Below are 24,061 nucleotides of genomic sequence, written 5' to 3'. Positions count from 1 at the left end.
GTAGGTGGCTGGTGATCTCAGGGTTGTGAGGGCAAGCCCCACATTGGGCATAAAGTCCACTTTAAATAAATAAATAAATAAATAAATAAATAAATAAATAAATAAATAAATAAATGGTTGTCAGGAAGATTGATGAATATGAATGCATAATCGTGGGTACATAATATTACCATATGATATATTACTGTATTCTGTGAAGTCCATTTTTTAAAAATGTTTATTTTGAATAGAGGGAGAGAGCGAGCACATGGGGGAAGGGGCAGAGAGAGAGGGAGAGACAGATTCCCGAGCAGGCACTGCACTGTCAGTGCAGAGCCCAGTGTGGGGCTCAATCCTACGAGCCGTGAGATCATGACGTGAGCTGGTATCAAGAGTGAGGTGCCTAACGGACGGAGCCACCCAGGTGGCCCACTTGTGAAGTCCATTCTAATGTCTGTAATTATATGCTGGTTTGGGCCCAAAAACAAACCAAAAAACAATAGACCACTTTTAAACTAATATTTGTTTGAGTTTCCTCATTAAAGCTGCAGCAGGTGATCTGTGAAGGAATCCATATAGAACATTTAGAAGCAGAGCAGCGCCTGTGTTAGTCACGGTTGCTGCAGCATGCCTTCTCTACAAATGCAAACATTGTAGAGTTTACTCTTGCCGTAAGGGGTGTGGAAAGACTGATGTCATCTTGCCAGGTAACCAGCTGTTTGACGGCAGCAGCTCAGCGCCTCTGCCTGCAGATCTCTGTGACAATCACCTCGATGAGCCCAGGGTTTGATCTGGAGATGCATGCATCTTGTTCTATAGTATATTATTATAAGAATTCAAATAACTGAGGTTTTCTTCTCTTCTACCGTGGATACAGGAACATGGGAAAGAACAGAATGAAGCACAAAATTGTCTGAAATGAAATAGCGTATACAAATTTTTTGTCATTGCCTTGCAGTCCACAAGAATTGGAATGTCAGTCAATGCTATTCGCAAGCAGAGTACAGATGAAGAAGTTACTTCTTTAGCCAAGTCTCTCATCAAATCCTGGAAAAAGTTATTAGGTATGATTGAACTTCCCTTATGCATTTGTGCTCTGGCTCATTCTGACATTTGGTGTTTGCGTTTTTTGCTGTTTATAAATATAGAGGTACTGAAACCAGTGCCTTCTGTTACGTGGGAAGTTTGTCAGTTTGACTTCTTGGAGGGTTTTGCTTTTTAAACTAGTCAAATTTAGCTTTTTTTGTTTTTTAAAACTTATAACTGGATTGCTTCTTTAAGAAGAAACTTTTCCTCCATGGAGAAAGTTGTCATACATTTAAAAAAGGTTTTTGAAATAATTTTCTAACTTATAGAAAGTTTACAAAAATAATAAGAATAACTCACATGTATCCTTTTTCTAGATCCATTAATTTTTAATATTTGTCATACTTGTTCTGCATTATTTCTGTCTTTCTCTGTATATATACACTCACACAGGTACAAATTAGTCTGTATGTATACAGTCACACTTACAAATTATTCTCTGTATGTATACACTCACACACATACAAATTATATTTTCTGAACCATTGGAGAGTAGGTTGCGTCTGTCATGCTTACCCTTTCCTACTTAAGTGTGTGTTTCCTTGGAACAAGGTAATTTTCTTCTGTAATCATAATATAGGAAACTCAGGAAATCAACATTGGTACAGCAGTCTGCAGTGCAGGTTCCAGTTTGTCATGTGTCCCAGTGGTGTGTCCTTTAGAGCTTTTTTCTTCTTTCAGAACAAGATCTAGTCCAGGATCCCATAATCTAGTCTCCTGCTCTGGAATAGTTCTTAAGCCTTCTTATGCTATTTATAACATTGACAGTTTGAAGAATACAGGCACTCGTCTCACTTTATTTTTAACAGCGTGTTCCTGATTGGGGCTTTACCTTTACTTTCTCATGGGCAGATCAGGCTGTGCATCCAGAGTTGGGATGCTGTCTAAGTGTGTGCTGTCCTTCTTGGGGTGTTGCCCCCAGAGGCATTGAGGATGCTGGCGTTCATTTTGATGACCCAGTCAAGGCATATATTATGTAGTTTATTGCTTTTCCTCTTGTCTAAGAGTATTCTGTGAGAGACACTCTAAGACCCTGAAACTGCCTTGGTTCTCATCAGATTTCCCCCCATCCCCCGTTTAGTATTCACTGATTTTTGCCCAAACCACCTTTCATTGTGATAGTTGCAAAATTGCAATTTTCTTCAATATTTCTAAGTCAGCATTCTACTATAAGAAAGAACCCTCCTTTTACTTCCCAGTTATTTTGCTGTTAATGTGGACACATGGATTCCTGTTATAGTCCATTACTATTCGTATTTATTTTGATATTTTCATTATCCCAAATTTGACCAGTGGGCACCCATTCAGACTGGCTCCCGTGCCCTTTCAACAACCCCTTCAGTTTTCTTGATCACTTTTTTATATTCTGGAACCAAAAAATGTGTTGGGCTCCTGTCCCTTCCCTGCCCCAGCCCTGGAATCAGCCTTCTCTCCATGCAGTTATTAGCCTTATGTGGAAAAGAAAAATAGAAAAAGCAGAACCTTTTACAGTTTCAAAGACAGCAATAGTCATAACAAAAATCCTTACTACCTCTAAGATCTTGGAAACTAGGGACTAAAATGTAAATTGGGATAATTAACAGAACTTTTGTAACATCTATAGGTAAGTAAACAGTATTGTATCCTTGTTAAATTTATTTATTTACTGTGCTTATACAAATGAATTATTATTCCTTAGGGAATACATAATGAAGTGTTTTGGGATTAAGGAGCATATTTGCTACTTATTGTCAAATAGTTCAAAGAACTCTGTGTGCGCACAATGATGTGCACACGTGTACACACAATACAGGTTTCTGTATCTGTAGGAGGCAATGAATGAATGAGGAAGCAAGTGTGCCAGACATTAACATTTGGGGAATCTGAGTAGTTTCTTGTACCATTCTTAAAACATTTGTGCAAGCTTCAGATTATTTCAAAATAAAAAGCTTTTTAAAAGTAATCTAGTCTTTAAAGACAACCTGAAACTTTGTGTTTATAATTAATTTAAATTTTGAGTTGAATTCCATATTCCAAAGTAAAATTTGCCATAGGCACTGACTGAGAGCCATATACATGTGTTTATATTTCTGTAAAGATGGTTTACATTTTGTGGGGCATTGTAGTTCTATTTCCTTAAGCTTCATTTAAAGAAGTTTTACTTTTTTATACTTATTGGAGGTATCTGATCTCATTACAAGTTCTCTTTTAAAAACTTTTTTGTACTTTATTTTTTTTTTAATTTTTTTTTAATGTTTTATTTATTTTTGATACAGAGAGAGACAGAGCATGAGAGGGGGAGGCGCAGAGAGAGAAGGAGACACAGAACCGGAAACAGGCTCCAGGTTCTGAGCTAGCTGTTAGCACAGAGCCCGATGCGGGGCTCGAACCCACGAACGTGAGATCTGACCTGAGCCGAAGTCGGAGGCTTAACCGACTGAGCCACCCAGGCACCCCAACTTTTTTTTACTTTAAAAGATTTTCATGTTCATTCGATAAAATTTGGAGAGTTGGAGGAGGAAAAGAAATCTCAAGTCTGTATTTAAATACAACCATCAGTTAATATCTTGTTGCATTTCTTATCTTTTTTTTCTCCTGGTGTATAGATTTTGCTTCAGCTATAATTCGTTTTATGCTGTATGTATACTTGTATTGCCTTTTTTAATGATAGAAATTGTATTTTTCTATCATCATTAATTCATTTTTATTGGCTTCAGAATAATCCACTGGGTGATTATGCTTTAATTTCTTACCTGTTAGATATGTGTTTTTTTTTTAACTTGTATAGCTATTATAAATAATGTCTTGATGAATATCTTCCTGCCTAAAGCTTTTTCTTTAGATTATTAACTAGATTTCTAGAAGATTTACCACAAATGCTCCCCGGTAGCACAGTTTTAAATACTTAGATATGTCAAGCATCGACCTGTGTGAATGCATTTAACCTTCCCAGCAGCCCAGTCTACAAAGGTGCCATTGGATTTCCCGTTTTCTGATGGGGATGCAGACACTGAGAGATGAAGCATTCTGTGCACAGTTGGACTGGTCGTGAGGTGTGGGCTGCGGTCAGTCTCCATCCGGAGCGGAGCGCTTCTCTCTGCGCCTGCTTTCTTGCCCACGGCGGGCGCCGTAGATACGTAGGCCCACGGCACCGTGGTCAGGCAGTAGGACTGCGCTCACCGCCTGGCCTCCTCCCGGGATCGCACCAGTTCACGTTGCTGGAGTGGTGTGCGGGGTCGTGTGCCGGCGCCCAGTCTCTGTTAGGGAGCGCTGCCTTGTTACACTACCTTTCAGATGCTTCCCACTCCCTTAGTCCTTGTTGTGTAATGTCTTTATTAATGTTGTCTTCTACCTCATGGTGCTATACCATCTTTAGGTTTTGGAGCCTTTCACGTGAACTTTAGAGAGAAAAAAAGGGGTAAGAATGTGGCGCCTGGGTGGCTCAGTCATTTGAGCATCCTACTCTTGATTTTGGCACAGGTCATGATCCCAGGTTTGTGGGATTCCACCCTGTGTTGGACCCTGCACTGAGTTTGGAGCCTGCTTAAGATTCACTCATTCTCATTCTCTCTCTTTCTCTCAATTAAAAAAATAAAAATAGGGGCGCCTGGGTGGCTCAGTCGGTTAAGTGTCTGGCTTCAGCTGAGGGCATGATCTCACAGCTCGTGGGTTTGAGCCCCGCATCGGGCTCTGTGCTGACAGCTCAGAGCCTGCAGCCTGCTTCAGATTCTGTATCTCCCTCTCTCTCTGACCCTCCCCTGCTCACGCTGTCTCTCTCTGTCTCTCAAAAATAAATGAAAAACATAAAAAATTTAAAAAAAATAAAAGAGGGCAATAAAAATAGTATCTGAAAATAAACACTCTGTCATAGGGGACCTGAATTATATATATTTCAGAATTGGTAACCCTAATGTTAACAAGATAGGTTCTAGAATTGTGATTTGCATCATTTTCTTTATCAGTCAACCCCATCCAGATGAGCACATGAGAGTCATCTGGGGAACTTTTCAACGATTTTGGTGCTCAGGCCTCTGTGCCGGAGATTGGGATGGAGTAGGTCCAAGGTGGGGCCTTAAGCATAAGGATTGCTTAAAGGTCATCTGAGTGGTCCTACTGTGTGTTCTTTAGTATCTTGTGCAGAGCAGGAGGGAGAAGTGAGGTATTTACGTATCTCTTATTATGTAGGGATCAAAACGCAGATAGCTGGGTGGGATACTTGGTGCGGTAGATCTGAGCATTTCTGAGCCCATCTTCAGAAGGCCTCTGGTTGATTTAGACGTGTATGTTTCTTTTCATTGGTAAGCGATTGCACTGGTCCAACCTACTTTACATCTCTTACCTCTTTTTGTTTTTTAACACCAGCTCGTGTACTTGGTGTTACTTTACAGATTATTTAAGATAGAGGAAGCGTTAGATAGGCCTTACTAATCCTAAAGTCTTTTCTATGAAAATGTTCTTTGTTTACTGCCTCTGAAATAATTTACTTTTTGACTTATGAAAAATTGTTAAAATAATATTGCTACATATACTTTTGTACTTTTATTTTTAAAACTCTTAAATGTTATTTTGAGGGAGAGAAGGAGAGAGAGAGAGAGAGCGTGGGGAAGGGGCAGAGAGAGGGAGAGAGGGAATCCCAAGCAGGTTCCGCACTGTCAGTGTGGAGCCCTACACGGGGTTCAGACTCCCAAACCGTGAGCTTTTCTGAGCCCAGATCAAGAGTAGGAAGCCTGTCCAGCTGAGCCATCCAGGTGCCCGCCACTTCATTTTTAAAATGATAGTGCTCGTATCATTTCCATATTGTTTCCTTTCCTCGGTTCTGTATATTTTTCTCCATCTAATAATTTTTTAAAGATTTTATTTTTAAGTACATTTTTCTCTATTTTAGGTTCCCACTGGCATTGTGCTTCCCACCAAATGAGGGAGGGTTTTTTTGGGAATGCTGACTAAGCAATGCATTGTGAAAAATACCCAAGTACATATGTTAATAGAATAGCTTATATAAACTTTATTTACTGTTGAAACTTTAGGATTTTTGTTTTTTTGTTGTTGCATAAATAATAGCCTGATAATATGCAGTAGTTCCTTTAAAAATTTTTTTTAATGTTTATTCATTTTGGGAAGGGACAGAGAGAGAGGGAGACACAGAATCTGAAGCAGGCTCCAGGCTCTGAGCTGTCAGCACAGAGCCTGACGCGGGGCTCGAACCCGTGAACTGTGAGATCATGACCTGAGCCAAAGTTGGACACTTAAGACTGAGCTACCCAGGTGCCTCTGTAATTTTTTTTTTAAACAAATGCTAACAACTGATGAGGGATTTCATAATTTTTAGATGGACCATCAACAGATAAAGACCCTGAAGAAAAGAAAAAAGATACTGCAGTTACATCACAGAATAGCCCTGAAGCAAGAGAAGAAAGGTATGTCACTTAATGGAAGTTCATTTCTGTTGGAAGTCATAGTTCTAACTGCATCCAAGGTCGTATTTTGTCTTACTTACGGTCCCATGTCTGTAATCCTCTTTCTATTTTCTAGTTAAATGGAATTAGTAAATGCATATCATATATAGCCAAATAGACTCTTCTAAGATTTCTTACAGGATTTTCCTGGAAATTTAAGAGACTTACAGAAGACATTACATAAATGAGAAATTATTTACATTGTATTCAACAAGCTTAATTGAATGGAGTCTTTGGGGTGGCACCACTAGAATTGATAGTGCAGGTACTGATTAAGGCTTCTAGGGAGCTCAGCGGGTTAAGCATCTGACTCTTGATCTCAGCGCAGGCCTTGATCTCAGCGTTGTGAGTTCAGGCCCCTTTTTGGGCTCTACACTAGACGTGGAGCCTACTTTAAAGAAAAGAAAAAAAAAGATTCAAGTGGTTACTTCCTTTATTTACCACATTCCATTTTTAGATTTTTGGGAGGCAGGGGAGTACCTGGATCTAATTCTCTTTTTATGCTTTTTTCCTTCCCAATTTAGCTGTCATAAGAACTGAAAAAGGGTTCTTCCCTCTTGTGAGACCTTTGCATTTATTCTTTACTGTTACATATAATGAACCATGTAATACCCAGCATGTTGATGTAGTAGGTGAAATGACTTGTAGGTTAGATACAGTTTCTCTGTTCTTGGGAAGCTTGGGTTTTAACACTTGACTTTGATTTAGAGCAGTAGTTCTCAAAGATGGTCCCTAGGGGGTGGGGGCCCCCAGCAACTTGTTTGCAAAGGAAAATCTGGGGCTTTACCCTGAAGTTCTGGTGGTGGGCCCAGAACTGTGTTTTTAACAAGCTATTCAAGTGATCTGATGCACCTAAGTTTTAGGCTACTTATTTTAATTTCATTTATTTCTTAGTATTTTTCCCCAAAGTGATAATGTACCCTTCATTTGTTCTATAACAGTGACTAATATCCCATACACTGTTATTTTATGCATTAGACTGACTAAACTTGATGCTAAAAGAGGTAAGCTAAAGATAGGATTAAACATCGGTTATTAATAAAATTCATTTAGTGTTTTCTGACTCTTTGAGATAGTTTGACTTTTAAAAATTTGTAAGAATAGTACAGAGAGTTCCCAATTGCCAGTGTGTGTGTATATGCTTACATTTATGGTTGTGTATGTGTTCAAGACACATGAATAATTTATTTTGAACCAAATAGGAGTCCTTTATATCCCTAAGTACATCAGTGCCTGTTTCTTAGGAACAGGACATTTTCTCACATCTATTCACAGTGCAGGTCTCAATGTCTGGAAGTTAGGATTAATGCAGTACTTTTCTCTAACCTATAGGACTTACTCATATTTTAGCAGTTTTCCCCTTATTCCAGAGGAAAAAGATTTTTCCAAAATATCATCTACAATCACATACTGCATTTAGCTATCACCTCTGGTCTCCTTTAATCTGGAGTGATTCTTCAGTCTGTCACTGTCTTTCATGACCTAAACATTTTTGAAAAGTATAGGCCATAATTTATGAAAATTTTATCAAATGCTTTCAGTTGTGTTACATTCAAAGTCACTGACTGAATGCCTTGAATATAAAATATAAAAGTATAGGCAGATAATTTTAAATAGATATTGAAGTAGGAATAAGTTCTTAGTGTGTCTTTGTCTGTCTTGTGTAATTGAAGTTTGGGGATGGAGCCTGTTGACAAAAGCCTGGTGTTACACGTGAAATATGTCCGTCCACCCACGCGTGCGTACTCACACACACACTCTCCCCTAGGAGATGGTTACACGTAGAAGGGTGCAGAAGCACTGGGCTGCCCGCTGTCATCTGTGTCTGCAGTTTTATTTATTTACTTAAAAAAGTTTTTTTAACATTTATTTTTGAGAGAGAGACAGAGCGTGAGCAGGGGGAGGGGCAGAGAGAGGGAGAGGGAGACACAGTCTGCAGCAGGCTCCAGGCTCTGTGCTGACAGGCTGACAGCAGTGAACCCGATGTCAGGCTTGAACCCACGAACCTTGCGATCATGACCTGAGCCGAAGTCAGATGCTTAACCAGCTGAGCCACCCTGTTCCCTGTTGTTTATTTTTAAGTTTTTAGTTTAGAGCAGGGGAGAGGGGCAGAGGGAGAGAATGAGAATCTCAAGCTGGCTCCACACTCAGCATGGAGCCCGACACAATGGGGCTTGATCCCATGACGTGCTTGTGATTCTCTGTCTCCCTCTCTCTGCCCCTCCCTTGCTCGTACGTGCACTCGCTCTCTCTCAAAAACAAATGAATAAACTTAAAAAGTTTAAAAATACTTAAAGTCCTGCAGAAAATATTTTATTGAGAATCTAAGAAATGAATCAGCAGTAGTTGAGATGATTGGGTCGACTTAAAAACTGGTAAGCTGTCCTGATTGGGTTGATGTTTCTAGGGAGAAATTAAAGAGACGTTTTTATATTCTTGCAATGCATTTCTCACTACACATGTGTTTTATCCTGAAGGGAGTGTTTTAAATATCAACCTCTTTGGTTGTCTCATTGGAACAAGGTTTTTCAAATACTGTTTTTCCCTCTAGTTTGGCTCTGGAGCTGTGTACTCTTTGGTATCATTCCCTCGTCCCCTTGTAGAACCAGAATCCTTGCTTTTCATTTATTGTATTGAGCTGTAATGGGTGTTTTCTCAGTTATCAAAAATACTAAGTTTTAAAAAGTTCAAGGTAAATGTTTAGTTGATTTTAAAAAACATGAAATGAGTCTCAGATTTAATAAAATTTTAACTTTTTAGAAATCTATATGCACGCCATTTTTGTTTTCCTCTGTCACCGAATACTGCATCATTTGTTTAGATGAAAAAATTTTATTTTTAAATAGTAATGTGGTTACTTTAAGAGACTTTTTCCTGATCTCTCTTTGGTGTACGTGCCCGTGTGTATTTTAGTAGTTCCAGTGGCAACGCGGGCAGCAGAAAGGAGGAGGCGGATGCTCGAGATACTTATGTGTCGTCTTTCCCTCGGGCACCGAGCACTTCGGACTCGGTCCGCTTAAAGTGCAGGGAGATGCTGGCGGCGGCTCTGCGGACGGGAGGTGAGTGTCGTGGGCCCCTTTGTGGCCCTGTACCCCGCTTGCCCCGTCAGACTGCGGCCGCGTGCTGGCAGACAGGTCCGGGCGCGGGGTGCCCCACTGCCTGGTTCCCAGGGCGAGTCCTTCTCACGGACGGGAGTGCCCTGTGTTTACGTAACTGAGGGGGCTTCCCCACGTCTGCCCACGTCTCACCAGCCCAGTATGCGGGCCTTTGAACAGTGCTTGTGCTGCGCAGGTTCGCTCATAATGCAGAGTTTTCCAGCAAAACCAGCACAGTGCTATAAGTGTGTTTTCCTCATGATTTTCTTAATAGCATTTTCTTTTTCTTAGCTTACTTTATTATGAGGATGTAGTCTATAATACATTTAACATATAAAATATGTGTGGTTTATGTTATTATTGGTAAGGCTTTTGGTCAACAGTAGGCTATTACTAAGTTTTGGGGGAGTCAGGTTACAGGGGATTTTCTACTGCATGGGGTGTTGGGGTCCCTAACTCCTGTGTTGTTCAGGGACAACTAGAATTACCCTGTCCCAGATTGAGTGTTCATGATACTGTCTTTGGATCCTGTTCTTAAATGTTAGTATGAAATGTAGTATTTAAGTTGTAGATTTGTAATTCCATTTTCTACCTTTTTTTTTTAAGTGGGAGAGAGATCTTGATTTATATATATATATGGGAGCCTTAACTTCATTTGAAGTTATTCATTCTTATATAAAATTTTAACTTTTACGTTTTACATATAGGGATATTTATCATCTTATACAAAGTCATTCTTTTTCTTTTTTGTTAGTATGACCTGTTTTTCTCCTTACTCTGCCTTTTCTATTTTGATTCCCTGTTTCTTTATATATTTTTTCTTTTTTCTTCCTAGTTTCTTTTTATTTCCTTCTATCTGTTTGAATATTTACATAGGAGTCTTCTGAGTGTGTCCATATATGTGATTGGCAGATGAAATGAATGGTTTCTTTGCATTGAAGCCTGAGTCACAGGAGACAAGACAGTTCTTTCTGTAACTTTCTCTACTCTCTGCTGGAGCCACCAGAATTGATGGACTTGATCACTTCCTTCCCCACTCCTGAGGGGTAAGGAGTCCTCATTGCAGGAGCACTGTGGATGTTAGGTGAACCCAGGAGAGGAGTGTAGCGGGCAGGAAAGGGACTGAGTCCTAATGAAACTAAACACCAAGGATTCTTTATGAGGGCAATGGGTCTGAAGAACTAGGAATGCAGTTTAAGTTACTGTCTATTGAAATTTTCTTCTAATATGTCATAATCACTTACTCTTGACGATTCTTTGTGCCTGTTTAGATGACTACGTCGCCATTGGAGCAGATGAGGAAGAATTAGGATCTCAAATTGAGGAAGATATCCTTTGTGTGTATATTCGTGATTGTTTTAAATGGTCTGATATAGATTAACTGTTTTTTGCTTCCTGGATAGAATTTAGTTTCATTTTTCAGTTTCTGTCTTGATTGTATTATTTTGCTGGGAAAGGATAGGGCCATCCCTGTCATTTTATTCTTGTTTTCTTGTTATTCCAGGTCAAGAAAAGAGGTAGAAGCACTGTCTTGTTAGCTTAATCTAAATGGGAAACATTTTTGGAGAACTGCTTAGAAATTTCAGGAATTCTTATCTTGGTAAACTAGGGGGAAAAATACTTTTATAATTAACGTTTTTTTCCTTAACGGCTTCATACCTATATATCAAGAAATAAGGAATACAGACATGAAATACAAAAATAGAGTACGAAGTAGGATATCGAATCTTAAAGATGCTAAGAATCCAAATTTAAGGAAAAACGTACTGTGTGGAAATATTCCCCCTGACTTATTTGCTAGAATGACAGCAGAGGTGAGTATATGAGAATATAATGTTTCCATGATGTGATTACATGATGCCAAGTGAAAAGTCTGTCTGAATCATGAAGTACTATATAAATACTACATTTATAAATTATTATTAGCTATTCTGAAATATTTATATGTGTAATGTACTAGACAAATACATAAGGCAATTGAATCAGTTGGTATCAATACTTTGTTCCTTACACAACTGGACTGTGATCTTTGGTTGATTACCTTAAATTGTTGTCTAAAAACAAAAGTGTTTTTACTTAACTTTGGGTTCATGTGGAATTGAAGATTTGAATATCTAATTGCCGGCAGACTTTGTAACCTCTGAGTTCTTTTCATGGTTAAACCCCATAAAAGTGGTCACATCGTATTGACTATTCCTTACATTGTGGGGAATGATGGAGAAGACAGAATTCAGAGCCTGCTCTGTATAGACACAGCCGGTCTCATTATTTTATTATGTATCCAAGAGAACGAGTTTGTATAGCTAATAAAAAGTGTTGTATTTTTAAAATTCATCTTTTAAAAAACCTCATTAAGATGACTTAAAACTTTAGAGACCACAGTGTAATAATTCTCTATACATCAATCATCCAAACTTCAAGTATTTTCAAGAATTTGTCACCCTTTTCATCTATCCTTTTTTCTTTTTTATTCTTTTCCCTTGAGATATTATATCCTTTTACTTCATAAATCTGAGAGAGATAACCTTTAAAAATATGATAACTTTCTTACATAACTACATTGTCATCACTACATCCAACAAAGCTAACAATAATTCCTAAGATGTATTCATATTTTCCTAATTGTACCTGACCTTGTATCAGGAGCCAGGTCTGCATACTACCTTTAGTTTGGTCTCTAGAGATTTTGTATGTATGTATGTAGTTAAATCCATAGCAGTCTCTTCGCTTACCCTTGCCCCCTTTTTTTCCTTCACGACACTGACCTGTTGAGGAAACCAGTTTATTTCTTCTGTGTCCCACGGTATGAATGGTCTTTTTCTCCCTCATGATGTTATTTAAGTTTTCTGTCCTCTCTATTTTCTGTAAATTAGAAACTAGTTCTGTAGGCTTGATAACATACAAATTCAGCCATTTTCTCCATATAAACACTTTGTAATTGGCACTTTTTGCTTCTTATTGCTCTAGACTGTTAGCATGCTGAGGTCGGTCAGTGGGTTTGGACGTGGACAGTCCACTTCCTCCATTGTAAAGTTCTCTTCTGACCTTTCACCCGACATGTTCATCCACTGACGTTCCTTGCCCAATGTGGTTATTGTATGAGGAGTTGCAAAGTAGTGACTTCTAAGGTTTTGTCTTTCCCTTCACATTTTTAGCTAGATTTCTTTGACAAAGAAGAACTGTCCCTTATAAGCTCAGGCACTTACTACCCTTTTGGTTTGGGTAGGAAAGGCAGGGAAGTGTAGCCCTTTAGTTAAAAGTTATCAGAATGAGGAGTTGGTGCCCTGGTAACTGCCAGTGGGGGCTCTTGTTTCTGTTTTGCATGCCTGTCCTCTCTGTTTTCAGTATCATCATGGCTTTGTGACATTTTTATTTATCCACTGGGACTGGTTCTGCACTTTAGTAGCTGAAGGAATTGTCTCATCCTTGGCTAATGGGCCCTCCTTCATGTTTGCCCCTCTGTCCATACGACTCCAGCACAAAAGTCTTTGGTAGCTTCTGTGTTTTTCTGGACAGAATGATGACCCTGGCGTGTCCTGTGCATCTCTTGTCTCAAAATGGGAACCAAAGACTCCTCTAAAGGTCCCTGGTTCCTTTTTGGAAGGGCGATGGGAGAGACTGTAATCTGGATACTAAAGGTCCTCCTTGCTACAGGATTATTATGTATAGACCTTGAAACAGTAAATCTCATTTTCACATATAAACTTAATAAGTATTTGAAGAAATTTTAAAAGGGGGCAAACTCTTTAAGAGCTCTATGAGAAAAAACACTAATTCTTCACTTTTAAAACTTAAGTTGGTTTTTGTTCTATTATCATGAAGCTAACTGAACATACAGAGCACTCAGGATGCACATAGAAGACGCTGTAACTGAGTGGTATCTCCGCCTCCTTGACAGGAAATGGCTAGTGATGAACTCAAAGAGATGCGGAAAAACTTGACCAAAGAAGCCATCAGAGAGCATCAGATGGCCAAGACGGGTGGAACCCAGACTGACTTATTTACGTGCGGCAAATGTAAAAAGAAGAATTGTACTTACACACAGGTTTGTGATCGCTTATAGGTTCTTATTTTCATATTAAGAGTGCTTGAAGGTATTCTGCCAAGTCAGGTAAGACAGAAAGACAAATAACTGTATGGCTTCACTTACATGCAGAAATAGATAAAGCGGAAATGTTCGAAACACTCAGATACACAGAACAAACGTGATTGTTGGAGAAGAGCGGTGGAGGGGTGCATGAAGAAGGTGAAGGGGTGAAGAGGTACAAACTTCCAGTTATAAAATAAGTCACAAGGATGTGATAATCTACAGCATAAAGAATATAGTCACTAATGTAATAACTTTGTGTGGTGACGGAGGGTAACGAGACCTATTAAGATCATTTCATAATTATAAAAATACCTAACCACCATTGTACAGTTGAGACCTATAACAATATTGTATGCCAATTATAATTCAATTAAAAATAACCAAATAGAGTGTTTGCAACTCTTGTTTCAAAACAAATAGTAAAGATAGTTTCCAGTACATTGGTATTTCTCAGGAGGAGATGTGATCTCTTCAGTGTAAGAATGCTTTTTTTAAAACAATTTTTTTGAGAGACAGCATGTGTGCACACGAGCAGCGTGGAGAGGGAGAGAGAGGGAGGGAGGGAGGGAGAATCCGAAGCCATCTCCACGCTCTGCGGAGCCTGACGGGACTGGGTCTCAGGACTGTGAGATCATGACCTGAGCCGAAGTCAGGAGTCAGACGCTCAACCACCTGAGCCACCCAAGCACTCCAAGAATGCTTTCTTCATACTAACAGATCCCAGTCAATTCAAAATAAGTTGATATATTTATACTTTCATGGAAATTGTTACTGTGAAAGCTATATCAATCCAATAAAATTAATAAAACACATTATAGGATTTAATAAAATGGCCATATTCTTTTTCTAAGAGCTGAGCAGTTGATTATTGATTAGTATATAATCAGGTTATGATTCTTTTTATTTGGCAGGATCATATAATTTAAGGAAAGTTCTTTATTCTTCTTCACTTGGAGCATGAGTGCTTTTACCTTAACTGCTTTCCAGATACCGATTCCTTTTCTGCAACATATTGATGACTCGTATCTTCAGATATAATGTGACTACTCTTTTTGGTTCTTGAACAAAAGAACTGTGAAAAGAGCCACATAATGGTTATTTTCGTTGTCTGTGTGAAAATGGCTTATCAAACTGTCGTTAATCTCATTTGTCAAGAAGGTATTTTTTGTGCTCTCTAATCTACTAAATTCAAGATTCTCCCATTAGAGAACAACTTATAGTTAATATTTCAAGGTATCAGATTTAGGGAATTGAATTTTCTGATCGACAGAAAATGAAGCAGTTAAGAAAGAAACTCTGTAAGTTGTAGAAAGGAACCTTTAGTGTTTGTTTGTTTTTTTAAACTTTTGGAGAGTATTCTCTTCTCAAGGTTAAAAATTCAAAAGGTACAAAAGATGAGTAGAAAATTCCCTTCCCGCTTTTGCCTGGAGCTGTCCGGTCCCACCTCCCTGGAGGTGAACTGGGATTATTCGTTTGCTGTGTGGCCTTCTGTGTGTGTTCCCCATGCATACGCAAATAGGAATATATTCTTGTTTTCCATTTTATTTCGTGTGTGTGTGTGTGTGGGTGTGTGTGTGTGTGTGTGTGTGTTTGGCTTATTTTGTAATCTATGCACCCAGCGTAGGGCTCTAGCTCATGACCTCGAGACAGAGGCACGTGCTCCTCTGACTGGGCCCTACAGGCTCTCCTGTTTGCCCATTTCTTAAAAATGTGGTAGCACATTATATGAAGTTCTGTCTCTTTTAGTTTTTAAAGGTATGCAACACTCCACTTTCAGATTTGCTCTACTTAACCAGCCTAAAGTCCTCTACCTTCTTGATGTCTTTGATTTAATCATAGTTGTATGTCTGAGATTTCAGTATCTGTGGAAGTATTACGACTGATAGATACTAAAATATATTAACAAATGAAAATGGCTTCAGAAATTTCTGAGACTGAATTACTTTGTTTTCTTTTAATCAGGTAGAAAAGTCTCAGCAGTGAAATCTCAGCAATGTCCTGAAAATGTCACATAGTGGGAAGTATTAAGTATAAATAGAAAGGTATTTAAAAAAGAATAAAAAAATTCTGTCAGTAGATTTAAAACTTCCAAAGTTGGCAAAGTAACAGATAGGAAAGACTTAAGTTTGACTCTTGGGTTAACATGCATCTACCAGGAGACCAGATTTTTTCCAGAGCAAAGAATTCCTCATATTTGTAGGGCCCTAGTTTAGCAAGTATCTAGATATAAATACATGAGAATATTTCAGAAGGATTTTTCAAAGCATTTTTATCTTAAGGCCTTAAATAAGCAGAAAGCCATTCTTTTGAGAATGCCTCTTTATCTTGCTTTGGGCTTTTGAGTTAAAAATCATGTTGCTAGTTTACAGGTATCGTGGACTTCTCATCTTTGAAGTGGTAATATGCTGGATTTCATCAACCCACATTAAATTTAAATATACCTTATTCAGAGTACAATATTGTTGGTATTTAGGTTCATGCCTTCATCCATCTTCCTTCTCTCCCCTTTACTTAAACCTAAGAATAAGTTCTTTTTTTTTTCTTTTTAATGTTCATTTATTTTTGAGAGCAAGCGAGCCAGGTCGTGAGTGGGAGAGGGTCCGGAAGAGATGGAGACACAGACTCTGAAGCAGCCCAGAGCCCAATGCGGGACTCGAACTCACAAACCGTGAGATCATGACCTAAGCCAAAGTCAGATGCTTAACCGGCTGAGCCACCAGGCGCCTCACCTAAGAATAACTTCTGACTTTAATAACGTGTTGTCAGCGTCATTTCAGGAACGTGTACTTGAAAGAGATACTCTCTCTTTGGAACCTTGGTGTCAGGAATTCTCTTAAGTGGACAACCTCAGAAGTATGTTATGTTGATACAATTTTAAAAAATCATACTAGCTTGTTTTTTACTTTTTTCCTGGGTTGGTTTTCTTTTTAATTTAAAATTTTTAGTGGTGGTAAAATACACATAACCTAAAATTTACCATCTGAACCGTTTTTAAGTATACAGTTGAGTAGTAGTGCATTCATAACACCGTGCCACTCTCCAGGATCCTTTTTTGTTTGTAAAACTCAGTTCCCATTAAAGAGTCACTGCACATTTCCCTAACTCGTGACAGCCACCAGTCTCTAGATAGTCAAAGGGATAAATGGAATAATACAACAGTATTTGTTCTTTTCTGTCTCTGGCTTATTTCTGATAGCTGATTTATTCTAAGATAGTAATTAGGAACACAAATAAAGATCTGTATACAGAGCAACATCACTGATCGTCAGGGAAAGGCAGATTAAACCCATCCAACGCTCGTAAATGGTCATCCGTATTATAGCATGTGTCAGAGATTCCTTCCTTTTAAAAGCGGGGGTCACGATCCGTGGCGTGTATATATCGCACTTTGTTTATCCGTTCATCTGCGGCTGCACATCCAGTTCTGCCTTTGGGGCCGTATCGTGAGTAATGGCGGTGATGAACTGCTGTTTTACAAATACCTCTCGGAGACCCTGCTTTTCGTTCGTTTGCGTGTGTTAGGAGTGGAACTTCTGCATTATACAGTCACGTTAGCCTTTTAAAGCCATGCGAAGTACCTGTTCACAGAAAACTTGGAAAACGCAGGAGACCATGAACAAGGGATTTAAAATCACCAGTCAGTCTGTGCAGAGAGAACAGTGGTCAGTATTCTGGAACCTGCAGTATTTGGGGAATTATTTCTAATCTAGTGGCACCTCATCATTTTACGTACAGTTGATGACCCTTCAGCAGCTCAGGTTTGAACTACATCAGTGCACTTGCACACAGAGTGTTTTCAGTAAATATATATCCAGTACTGGAAATCTTTCCTTATGATTTTTAGTCACCTTTTATTTTCTGTGTTTTGCTTTAAGAATTTAGTATATAGGGGCACCTGGGTGGCTTAGTCGGTTAAGCGTCCAACTTCGGCCAGGTCATGATCTCATGGTTCATGGGTCTCTTTCTCAGAAAATGACTAAATATTTTTTCTTAATTAAAAAAAAAAATTTAGTACCTAGAGGGCTCAACTGCGTCTGGCTCGTGATTTTGGCTCAGGTCATGATCTCATGGTTCATGAGATGAAGCCGCCCCCTGTGGGCTCTGGGCTGACAGCATGGAGCCTGATTGGGATTCTCTCTCTCCTGCTCTCCACTGCATGTGAACCCACAGGGGCTCGCTCTCTCTCAAAATAAACATTAAAAAAGTAATTTGGAATATAGTATGTATAACATACAAACTATGTGTTAATCGACAGTGTGTGTTATTGGTAAGACTTCTCGTCAGCAGTAGGTTATTAGCAGTTAATGTTTTAGGGGGAGTTGGACGTGGATGTTCAACTGTGTGAGGAGCCGGCAGCCTTACCCCACATTGTTTAGGGAGAACTGTCCTTTTCACATAGCTCTTGTAAAACGTAAGCATTTCCTTGCATTATTTAAAAACATAAGACGTGTAACCATATTAATAGCTGTATAATATTCCATCAGAGGGGTATGCTCTTATTTCATTGTTTCCCCGTTGGATATTTGTTTCCAGTATTTGCGCTATTATAAAACTACACTCTCCAAACATCCCTATACACACATTTCCCACCCCCCAACTTTATGGGAATAGTCGGCATGTAATTGTATGTATTTAAAGTGTATGGTGTGATGATTTGATACACATACACATTGTGGAATTACCAAGGTAAGATAATTAACATATTCATTACCTAACATAGTTCCCTCTTCTGTTTTTTGTTCCTCCCCTCTTCCTTCCAGTGAGAATGTTTAAGATCTACTCTCACTGTAGTCACCACGCTATACATCAGATGCTTAGAAACTTTATATAACTGGAGGTTTATATCCTTTGACCTGTATCTCTCCATTGCCCTCTTCCCCCAGCCCCTGGCAGCCATCATCTAGTCTCTGTTTCTATGAAATTAGCTTTTTTTTTTTAAGATGTCACACAGAAGTAATACCATACAGTATTTGTCTTTCTCTGTCTGGAGTATTTTATGTAGGAAGGAAATGGCAGGATTTCCTTCTTTTTTATGGCTGAACAATATTCCATTGTGTTCATAGATGCCACTTTATCTTACCCATTCTTCCACGGAAGGACATTTGGGTTGTTTTCATATCTCGGCTCTTGTGGATAATGCAGCAGGGAACATGGGGGGGGGGCAGACATCTCTTTGAGACAGATTTCATTTCCTTTGGAGATACATGTGGAATGGGATTCCTGGATCATGTAGGGTTTTTTTGTTTTTGTTTTTGTTTGTTTTTTTAAGTAAAGTCTACTCCTAACATGGGGCTCGATCTCACATCCCTGAGATCAAGAGCTTAATGTTGTACCGATGGGGCCAGCCAGACACCCCTACAGTAATTGAAGTTTTACTATTTTGAGGACCTGCCATCCGTTTTCTGTAACGGTCATAGCAGTTTGCATTCCTACCCACAGGGCTCCCTTCTCTCCACATCCTTAGAACATTTGTTCTCTCTAGTCTTTTTTGATACCAGCCATTCGGACAGGTATGCAGTGGTACAAAGTGAAATATCCTTGTGGTTTTCATTTGCATTTCCCTAACCATTAGTGACGTCTGTACACAGGTCTTTATTTGTGTTTCTAATGACCATCTGAGATCAGATACCAAGTCACGGAGAATGGATATCTAAGGCTCTTCCCTTGTCGCTGCCTCACGTTTAGAAAGGTGGAGGCAGTTTATGTTTTGTAGAATGAAACACTTATAATTTTTACATCTCTGTTAATTTGTAAGAGGAAACTGATGTATCTTTTGTGTGATGATGAAATTTTTCTATATTTAGTGGGCATTTGTGAAAAACATGACGTGTGACTTAATCTCCACTTAACCAGGATACAGTAAACATGAAAAGACAAGGAATGGCTTCGAAAAATGAAGTTTTGAAATATGTGTTCTTTTGGCATTATTTAGCTTATTTCAACTTGTTTCAGGCTCTGACACATCTTATTGTGGCACTGTTGTGATTATTGTATATCCTAATACAGAATGTTCTTACTGAGATTGGACTTCTTAAAGTATTGTAAAAAGTAATATCTCTCTTGTGATTTTGCTGTAGGTACAAACTCGTAGTGCTGATGAACCAATGACAACATTTGTTGTCTGCAATGAATGTGGAAATCGATGGAAGGTATGACACTTTCTTATATTCATGTTTACCCATTTATAATAGATTTCTTCGCATTGTTTTATTAAACCACCTAGATATCTGAGTGTATGTACCTGTGCTCATGCTGTCCAGTATTACGCAAGTCCACGATGAGCTGTTTGTAAGGGAATATACTGTACTGTACTCTTAGAAATGACGAATATGCATTTTCCTCCCTTCATATTGTTTTGGTGCAGCAATAACAGGATTGAATCTTGAATGTGCAGTTACTTTATCATAGTCCTGAATATATTAGATTCATTCAGCGGCTTCTACTCTTGCACTTCCAGAAAATCTGTACACGCATATTACTGAATATACTAGATTCAGTCAGTGGCACTTCCAGAAAATCTGTACGCGCGTATTACTTATCCTCATGGGTTTTGATTCTGGAAGGATTACTTTACCTTGTTGAAATCCAGCCTGTGGTCTTAGTGTTTATTTTAGGAATTAACAGATGAGCACTGCCGTGGTTTTGGTAGGCTTTTCACTAAAAGCCTTCTTACCTAAACCATTGTTCTCTTGAATCAGTCCGACACAGGCAAGTTTCTGCTATTCACATGATTCCCTTCTTGAATGATATTTGGGAGCCACAGAAATATGATTTAAGCTTGGGAGAGGATTTACACATCACTTCTGAGGCCATTTTTATTGTTAAATGAGATAAGCTTATTTGGTTTGTGTGGTTGGAGAGCTCCCTGGTAGGAGGGAGTACAGTAGTCTTTGGAGCCAAACAGGTTTTGAACTCCTGTGTTGCTTCTCTTCTCAGTGTATTGTAAATTTATGTTACATGAAGTGTAAATAGTAATATCTACAGCACGGGCTGTGGGGAAGAGTACAGGTAACATATTTAAAGTGCCTGATAATTGTTGGTATTCCAGAAATGCTGGTTGTATTTATTAGATTTTGAGAAAGCTTATGTAATTCTTTTTTTACAGCTGTACTTAGCTTTAGACCTGTTACTCCAATGCTTATTTTGAATTATTCACATAAGTTCAAGCATTTTCTGAAAGTCAGAGGTGAATTAAAACTAGACAGTGGGCAAACATTCTCCACAAATATGGGACAGGACTTTGGCCCTAGACTTTTATTTTAGGGGTTCAGGACTGTACCCATTTTATTATATACAGAGATTTAGTTACTGGCATTGAGAGTGTCATGATTTGAAACTGTCTCTTGTTCCGAGTCGCCAGAAGATTTTTACATTGGTCAACGACAGAGACATTAATTGTTTTCAGTCCTGTCGAGCAAGTCTGGCTTTTCCAGATAGCTCTTCAATTTATTTTGCATAGTAGACGATGATGATTACTGTTCTTATTGGGCATGTTCCAGCTTGTTTTGGACATAGTGTGTGCAGCATAGTTCTAAAGATGAGGCAGAGGTTGGCTTATCTAAAAGTTTGGGTTTGAAATTAATTTTTTAACCTAAAAACATTAAGAAGGGTACTTAGTAAAAACCTTATAAACTATTTCTTCAGTTATGTATTTCTACTGGTTCTAAGATGGAAAAGTCAAACACATAGGATAGGTGACTATTCATGGCTGAGAAATATAATAAGCCTCTTCTTAAAAACGCCTCTCTCCAGCAGTGTGTGGGGTATGCTGTGTTTCAGTGGGGGCGGGGCACTCTCCGTTGTCTCTGTTTAAAGGTCTCATGAAATACTTCTCTCTCTCTCTCTTTTTTTTTTGACAGTTCTGTTGAGTTGGAAGAAATGGCAAAATGTCTGGACCATTACAAAGTGGATTTTGTAATTAGCTTTAAAACTAGGCCACCTAGTTTTGCTGCAAATCAGATTTTTAAAGTAACATACTTTGGGTTAGTCTTGGTTTTTGACATAGCATTCCTTCCTTAAATGCCTTCTGTAGTTTCAGATTGTTAGGGCGACCACAGAATAATTATATGGGATCTGTTTCAAAAACGTGTTTTTTTGGTTTGTTTTTCATTTTTATAGTAAGTTGATATTAATCTTTGGCAATTTATTCTTACCTTTTTTTTCTTTTCAAAGGAAAATGTACCTTAATTTTTTTACAGTCCAAAACATACACAGTAGAAATGTTATTCTTCTCAGTTAATACATAAATGGAAGTTAACATTTTCCCCCCATATTGGCACGTACCTGCAAATAGTGAAGGAGGAGAAGACATAATATAAGTTTATCAAATGTGGTGTGTATTGAGGTAATACTTGACCAGCTTATCTAAATTGTACATAATATTTGAACTAGCCTATGAGATTGAATTAATTATTATGTTCACAAGTCTGGGATAATTAGATATTATTTTGCATTTGTAACCGTGATAATCATTTCTTGTAATTTCTTGTACATGTTTATGACTTGTTCTTAATAGATTTTACTTTTGGAAACATGACTTGACATTGTTGATATCAGTTTGGGTTTGTTGTTTATTTACCTGTTTGACTTTGTAGTGTATTTTGGTTTTGCGGAACACTGTTGTAGTTGAGTAAGATTTCTCATGAATCCCAGCATAGGCAAAGAAGGAAAGCTTCTGACCATTTTCCCCTCATAGGAAGACAGTGTTCCTAGGAAGACAGTGTTCGTGTTTTAGTGCAGTAGAGTTACTGTCGACAGTTTATGACTTGATTTTGATTTGGAAATCTTTACTGACCAAGGATTAAGTTTAAGGACTACGTAAATCATTAAAGCTGCGGTCTTTCCATATGGAGGTTGATAGAAAATATTTTTGTCCTGAGCCCCAATTCGCTTACTCTCTTTCTGTCACACAGTGAATGAGGTTTATAGCCCATAAAGTGATATGGCCTATAATGCAGTTGGTTTAACAGAACAGATCTTCTAGTTAAATTTTATTTTTAAGTGCGTACCATTTGTTTTGTTAGAAATAAGAAAAAATGAGTTTCGTGTAGACTCCCTAGGGCACACTTGCTCTTGCGCATCTTAGAGGCCACTTTTACGAAGGCCACCTTTTTATCATGGTCAATCTGTATTCTGTCAGACTTCTGTAGAAAGACCTGACACACTTTGCACTCCCCTTTGCTCCCCCTTTCCCACTTGGTGAATGCAAATCAGTTTGATGTAATACGGGCGACAGCGTCACAGGCCTAGGTTAGGACCCCGTGTGTGAGCGCTGACCCCTGTGCCGTCCTGCCTCGACCTCGTCCGTTCTCAGATTAACCGTTATCACTTGAAAAATAAAGTGCATTTTTGGAAGAATGAGTTTTGGAAGAATAAAACTAAAACAGTTTAAAAACCACTTTTAAATTAAGTGACCCGTTTTTAAATTTGTAATCCAATAAAACTTCTTGTTATTAAACACGTATCACATTTTGTCATTTTGTTTAGACATTGACCTGTGCTCTGCCTTTTGTTTGAAAATTTCTCTCCCAATTCCTAAGGTGTTTATAAAGGATGGTTTTAGGTAAGTGATGCCTGCCTAGTTTTAAGTGAAAACTGGTGTTCGCAGTAGTACAGAGCACGGTCTCTCTTCTCCTCCTGGCCCCCCGGGGAGGGCGCGTGCCGTGTACGCTGAGCGGGATCTGGGAGCGAGGCCAGTGAGACATACTAGCCAGTTGTCAGAGCTGAGCCAGGAGATGCTGTCAGAGGTGGCACTCCATACATGTATTTCCAGGACAAAGTGACTGTGTTCAGTGCATATAGAGAAGAATTAAATTAGACCTATGTAGTAGGAAGGCAGACAATAACCACCGAGGCTTTCTTGTTCAGAGGTGATTACAAGCGTTGGTTGACAAGCTTTGCTAAGCCATGACAGAAGTTCTGAAATACTTACGCACACCCAACATCGAAATCCGTTTATATCTTAAAAACAGAGCGGGGCGCCTGGGTGGCTCAGCCGGCTGAGCATCCAACTTCGGCTCAGGTCATGATCTCACAGCTCATGAGTTCGAGCCCCAGGTCGGGCTCCGTGCTGACCGCTCAGAGCCTGGAGCCTCCTTCTGATTCTGTCTCCCTCTCTCTCTGCCCCTCTCCCACTCGCAGTCTCTCTCTCAAAAATGAATTAAAAAAAAAAAAAGGAAAAATACGTTTAAAGTATTAAGATATCAAAAGAAATAACAGGCTATACTTTGAATTCTTATAGGTACACTGTGATTGACCTTAGAGGTCAAAGTGTAATTCAGGGGTTTGAATTTACTTCTCAAGATACAAACTACAGTTAAAGGTGTTGGGCTTTAAAGAGTTTTAATCACTAGTTAACTCTCCTCCCTCTGCACTCC

At 38.8% G+C, this 24,061-nt stretch overlaps 1 protein-coding gene across 4 annotated transcripts in view; it reads left to right on the top strand.

The window, feature by feature from the left end:
• TCEA1 (transcription elongation factor A1) overlaps positions 1-24,061 on the top strand; it is a 47,470-nt gene that overhangs the window by 15,322 nt on the left and 8,087 nt on the right. For 2 of the 4 annotated variants that reach the window (XM_029923628.1, XM_029923630.1), the window contains 7 exons: positions 938-1,043; positions 6,374-6,461; positions 9,414-9,559; positions 10,867-10,923; positions 11,255-11,409; positions 13,494-13,640; positions 19,763-19,834. In XM_029923628.1, coding sequence (XP_029779488.1) covers positions 938-1,043; positions 6,374-6,461; positions 9,414-9,559; positions 10,867-10,923; positions 11,255-11,409; positions 13,494-13,640; positions 19,763-19,834 — 771 coding nt within the window. Of the gene's footprint in view, positions 1-937; positions 1,044-6,373; positions 6,462-9,413; positions 9,560-10,866; positions 10,924-11,254; positions 11,410-13,493; positions 13,641-19,762; positions 19,835-21,544; positions 23,149-24,061 lie in introns of those variants that run through there. The other 2 variants (XM_029923631.1, XM_029923629.1) reach the window with 2 other exon arrangements.

This window comes from Suricata suricatta, chromosome 15 (genome assembly GCF_006229205.1).
Source record: "Suricata suricatta isolate VVHF042 chromosome 15, meerkat_22Aug2017_6uvM2_HiC, whole genome shotgun sequence".
Lineage (NCBI taxonomy): Eukaryota > Metazoa > Chordata > Mammalia > Carnivora > Herpestidae > Suricata > Suricata suricatta.
This window is presented reverse-complemented; position numbering and strand designations above follow the sequence as displayed.